The sequence below is a fragment of the Seriola lalandi genome, unplaced genomic scaffold, assembly GCF_002814215.2.
Source record: "Seriola lalandi dorsalis isolate HSWRI2012SDOR001 ecotype SW California unplaced genomic scaffold, Sedor1 jcf7180002054780, whole genome shotgun sequence".
Lineage (NCBI taxonomy): Eukaryota > Metazoa > Chordata > Actinopteri > Carangiformes > Carangidae > Seriola > Seriola lalandi.
This window is the reverse complement of record NW_019525333.1, coordinates 307,669-313,442: the sequence shown is the minus strand read 5'-3', so window position 1 is coordinate 313,442 and position 5,774 is coordinate 307,669. Positions and strand designations below refer to the sequence as shown.

Below are 5,774 nucleotides of genomic sequence, written 5' to 3'. Positions count from 1 at the left end.
CGGTCACCTGATCAGTCATGATCATGATCCTGCCGTACCGCAGGCTCCTCAGTGACTCCGCGTCATCGTAGCTCTTCTTGTACTGGAGGCCAACGATTTTGATGATGTTGTTGATCTCAGCGTTTTCCATGATCTGTTAACATGTAAATAAAGCTCGTTAAGCTGTATTGTTTTAAATTAGGTTGGAATCATGTGATTATGCGAAAGAAAATTTCAACTCACTGATTTTAGCAAAACCAAAAATAACCCTAACTCATACTGTAGTAAGCAAAAGTTTGGGCAATTAATTGTAATTTTTAATGTGAAAAGAAGTAAATACAATCCTGGCAGGAAACAGACAAATAAAACTGAGTCTTTCATTTAATGTTCATTCTTTTACATTTAAAAAAATAAACAGTAATTGTGGCATGTGCAAGAGTTTGTGCATCCAATTATAGTAATTTATTCAATTTAGTGACAGTAGCTCCAACACATGACGAGCAGCTCCATTACGATCAGCTGATCGGAGTGTATGTGTGCGCACGCTGCAATCATGATTATATGCGATTACATGCGTTAAATTGTGGAAGGAAAATTAAATTTATCTACAAATAATAATAATAAGTTACTACATGAACGGGAAAACAAGTTAAACATCATCTTCTATCGGTTCCTTTGCAGCTTTTTCTGTATCGATGATCGAGGTAATTCATTGACTGACTGAAGTTTAGTCGTTTGTGTTTGTTGTTTTGTTCATCACCTGTCACCAGCTGCAGCTTCACTCACACCGTTTGTCATATATTTGTTTGTGGGAGGAATTTCTCTAATATCCAGTCTCATACCTGCTTGTGTGTTGCCTCTCGCACGTTCAGGATCTTCCCTCTGAGCGGGAAAACTCCGTAGCGATCGCGTCCGATGACTCCCAGTCCAGAGACGGCCAGAGACTTGGCCGAGTCTCCCTCAGTGAGGATGAGCGTGCATTCAGAGGAGTGTTTGCCACCTGGGACACGGATATGGAAAAGACTGATTATTCAAATTACAAAATTACGGTAAATTGTAGAAATACAAGCCGGTATTCAAATAAATAAAAAGTGAGTAAATAAGGAAGTGTTAAATTACTGTTGGAACACATCAAACTTGTGCAGTCTTGTTTTTACCGTTTGAGGAAATGATTTATTTCATCTCCAGTTGAAGTAAATAAAGGTTGTATATTCATTATTAGACGTGTTAAACCAACAGTGTTAATTAAAGCTCTCCTCATAATATGCAGATGATGCATCATGAAGCTTTGTAACGCCTCATGAGACAATTCATCCCATTAAAGTGTTCTGTAAACGTCTGTAAAACACATCTGTGGTTTAGGTTAAGAGCTGTGGACGTTCAGGCTTCTACATGTTAATAAATAATGAAACTGTTTAACACACCAGCATCATTGGCGTCATCTAGTTTGGGGATGCCTTTGATCTTGCTGTGCTTCACAGATGAGCACTTTTTATTCAGCTGCGTCTGAGCTTTGAACTTCACCCAGTTGAGAATACTCTCCACGATCCCACAGTTGGTCGCCTGTGGGTGACAAAGAGACGAAATCCTTTTCATGACAGATGCCCGACTGTTTGACACGATAAACCAAATAAAAACAGGAGTGAGGCGGTGAAACAAGGGGACAAGCGTCCTTACAGCCCTGATGAACTTTTCTGACAGAAGGCACTTGGACCCGAAGCTCTTGGTCTGGAGTGTCATGTTCTCCTTGGTCTGGGAGTCGAAGGAGGGATTCTCAATCAGTGCGTTCACAAACACCCAGATGTGGTTCTTCACCTGAAGCGCGAATGAGCAGAGGGGTCAACACACATCTGCAGCGACACCACCACATTCAGAAACGCTGCAGAAATAATCTGTCACACCAACCTGGAAGGGTTTGACTGTCACTCCTGCCTTGTTCTTCTTCTTCACCACTTCAATTAGTTTGGACACAATCTGATCCACCACGTAGTCGATGTGTCTGCCGCCCTGAAACAAACGCCGCCGTGTTAAAAAACACTCTGTCACTCTCTGTTGCTGCGTCTTGTTTATCCCACCGGGTGTTTTCACGCTGAGCGGCGTCAGCGCTCGTGTTCAGGTACCTTGGTGGTGGCGATGCTGTTGACGAAGCTGATCTGCTGGAACCCCTTCTCGCTCATGGTGAGGCAGACCTCCCACCGCTCGTTCACACTTTCGTTCACCACCTTCAGGGCCACGCCCGTCTCGTCCAGTTTGTCCTTCACGTACAGATCCACGTAGCTGCGGAAGCCAGTAATCTTTTTCGTGGGAGGACGGGTAAGGTTGGGTGAGTAATATTCAACAGCTTGAAACCATTTAAAATCAAAAACATGACAATTTATATGACGCCTGTTTTTAGTTAAGGAAGAAAACAGCAGCTTTATATTAAATACCCTCCATTCAGTTTATGCACGTCCACCATGATGGAGATTTACACTTAAAGTGTGTAGTTAGACTTACGGGTAACTTTTTCCCATTCAGTGTAACTTTCACGCCTCTGCAGGAGCCCGCCACGTCGTACGCTCTGCGGGTAAGGAGCGCCGTAATGTCCTTGTCCAGTTTCTCCATCTTGAACTTGGACAGGTCTGGCTGGAATGTCACACAGGTGAAATCATCCCCGTCAAAGAACTTGATCTTGGGGTCAGAAGTCTTGGTCATGTTGTTCTGCCACGTCTGAGGAAAGCAGAACACAAAGCTTCATACAGAAAGTTTTCATATCAACTTCTACATTGTTTTATTTTCTCACTCATTCATGCGATGTGTATGTACGATCCTCTTGAACTCAGAACACCCTGTACTGTGTCCAGTGCATTTAGTCCCACCAGCTGTGATATCAAACACCCTGTGGCTCAACGGTTCTCCTGTCAACAACCCTCTTCACCCTCAAGGAAGAAGCTAAAAGTGGCGTTTGTACACACGACCTTACCTCTGATGTGAACAGATGTCAGAAACCCTATAAAACAGCAATAACTTCATTCAAGGATCAAAATGGCAAGGCGAAGATTTTAAAGTTAATGTGCCACAGTCAGATCGAATCAGTCAGTACGATCAGTAAATGTTGAGCAGCTTGTAAAGAACCAGATCTGCAGTGACTGTGTCTAACTTAGAAAACAGGAAATAAACACCTTTTCCTGCAGAATAACAGACAGAATAACCCTGAAAAATATTGATTTATTATTTGATTACTAAAGAACCGAGCGGTTCAGGCTGTTTAACCCCTCAGCCAATCACAGTAACTCATGACCTGGACTATTGAACTATATTGTTTATTATTAACTATTATTATTAAAGTATTATGAATAAAGTATATATCTATCTATTTATTATTATCTTATTATTATTTAATTTTTGACTTTTCAATTTTAGAAACAAGTAGCACAAATACAAAGTGAACTACCATTCCAAGAGACAAAGAAAGAGAAGGAAAGAAAAAGAGAAAATATAATATAAATAAATAAATAAATAAATAAATAAAGCACAGAAAGACGCATTCATATACATATAAAGAGTACATATACAAACATACCATGTACATATTATCTAAACATCTATCTAAAGCCAACTACTTTATCTTTCAGTGTAGTGGAAAAGATCATCTAAAGATGCAAACGTCTTAGTGACAAGCAACAGGAAACGAATTAATTCAAATCAATAATGAATATAAACACTTGACCCTGGTGTCATTTGCTCGGTGACAGAGGTTTTAATAGAAGAGTCATCCTCACCTGTTTGAAGCTGTGTCTGTATTCCTTACACGCCGTTTCCACCGTGAACTTGGTACTGAAGATGTTGCAGAGTTTAGCACCGTACCCGTTCCTCCCACCTGGGGTCAGATAAACAGTTAGCGTCGCAGGGGTTAACTTTCACCTTTCTGACCCGCTAACAAAAGAAGTTACGATGGCGTCTCTCACCTGTGACCTTTTTCTCATCGTCGTCATAGTTACTGGAGGTGAGCAAGTGGCCAAAAATGAGAGCTGGGACGTACATCTTCTCGTCCTTGTGCTCCACCACGGGTATTCCTTTACCATTGTTCCATATGGAGATGGTGTTGGACTCACTGGTGGAGGCGGGGGAGAGAGAAATCAAAGGTTTTCAGAAGCTATATGAGAGGAACCTGGACACAGACAATCTGAAGGTTTAGCCGACATTGGCACGAATAGAAACGATGCTAATTAACTGTCAGAACTTTAACAATGGACGTTCTGCTTTGCCAAAGGGTTGTAGGGCTTTCACCGCATATTTCCTCACTGACTCATTTTCACTTTTGCTGCGTTTGCTCCTGACTGGGGGGTGGGGAGGGGGTTGCTCCTCACATTAGCAGCAGAGACCTGAGCGCCACGGGGCTAATGGTATCATTTATACAGCAGGGGACATTAGAGAGCGCAGCAGCTGGGCTAAAGGACATGATGCTGTTTAAGCAGTCAGACGTGGAAGCGGCTGACAGGCTGGAGGTGAACCGCATATAAAACAAGAGCTCAGTGCATTTCAGCACAGGCTCATTATACTGTATACCGCCTGGACCCATGACTCAAGCCTCCTCCATCGACTGCATGTATTTCAGCAAGCTCCGGTTATATCCACAGCATGAGGACAACACACAGCGGAGCACAGTCACAGCAACAAGCAAGGGAACTACCCGTCCACCGCTTTTTAAAAAGGAGTCCAGAAAAGTTATGAATTCCAACATTTTGGTCATGAGACAAAGAAATGGTTAAAGTTTAGTCAAAGTCAAACATGTGGAGGTGAAACTACGGCGTGCACTCACGGATCGATGGTGATCTTAATGGCAGTCATGTTCTTGTCCCTTTGTTTGTTGTCTGCTGCGTTGACTGGAAGGAAAAAACAAACAGCAAAATAACAAGTTAAAAACATACATGAGTATAATTTCATACAGAAAAAATCAACTGTTTAATATAAAATATGTACGAATCTCTGAGCCTGATGTGACGTCTTCAAATTGTTGTTTTCTCTGACCGACGATGAAGTTCAATTTACAATAATATAAAACAACAACAACAAAGAAAGAAAAAAAGCAAATAGAAAGAAAGTAAACATTTAGCATTTTTGCTAAGTGTTTACACAATTAATTACTTGTTGTTACTGTTGATTGATTACCTGTTCATTGACTTATTCATAAATCAACAAATGATTTCAGAACAACAATAAACTAAGAAATAAGTATTTCACTCATGAATAGTTTAAATAGAGAGTGTTACCGTTCTATCATAAAGACTTGATACGAAACAGCATCGTTAGAGAGCTAATTAATTAATCAGTCAAGCAACGATTCTGATCATCAATTAGTAAATGAAGCAAAAATGTCAAAAAATTCACTGGTTCCAGTTTCTCCAGTGTGAGAGTTTGTTGCTTTATAATCACAATGAACTGATTCAAACTGTTGGTCAGACAGAACGAGACAACTGAAAACGTCACGTCGGTCTTTCGGACGGGCTTTTTTAAATGTTTTTTAATATTACAGCATTAAACAGATGAAACAACTGATTGATTGGTTGTAAAAATGATCACCATGTGGATACAATTAAGTTCAATAGGGACTTAAAGCAGCTGAAGGAAAGTCATTTACTCCACTTGGTTCAGTTCAGAGACAAATGATAAATTTCTTACTTAAAGACACTGTGACTTTAATTTTTGCTGAGAATGATTCTGCTTCGTGCCTCTCACGCAATAACACGGACACAGAGATAATGTTCAGACAATGGCGTTATTAATCAAACACCTTTACAAACACCCGGGCCGAG

The 5,774-nt window shown here is 40.8% G+C and overlaps 1 protein-coding gene across 1 annotated transcript in view; it reads right to left on the bottom strand.

Annotated features, from left to right (window-relative positions):
• The window catches only part of top2b (DNA topoisomerase II beta), a 24,262-nt gene that overhangs the window by 11,765 nt on the left and 6,723 nt on the right, over positions 1 to 5,774 (bottom strand). The window contains exons 4-13 of the mRNA XM_087179079.1: positions 4,781 to 4,844; positions 3,927 to 4,072; positions 3,741 to 3,838; positions 2,476 to 2,688; positions 2,100 to 2,273; positions 1,885 to 1,986; positions 1,657 to 1,794; positions 1,404 to 1,542; positions 822 to 979; positions 8 to 133 (exon numbers count right to left, since the gene is read on the bottom strand). Coding sequence (XP_087035205.1) covers positions 8 to 133; positions 822 to 979; positions 1,404 to 1,542; positions 1,657 to 1,794; positions 1,885 to 1,986; positions 2,100 to 2,273; positions 2,476 to 2,688; positions 3,741 to 3,838; positions 3,927 to 4,072; positions 4,781 to 4,844 — 1,358 coding nt within the window. The remainder of the gene's footprint in view (positions 1 to 7; positions 134 to 821; positions 980 to 1,403; positions 1,543 to 1,656; positions 1,795 to 1,884; positions 1,987 to 2,099; positions 2,274 to 2,475; positions 2,689 to 3,740; positions 3,839 to 3,926; positions 4,073 to 4,780; positions 4,845 to 5,774) is intronic.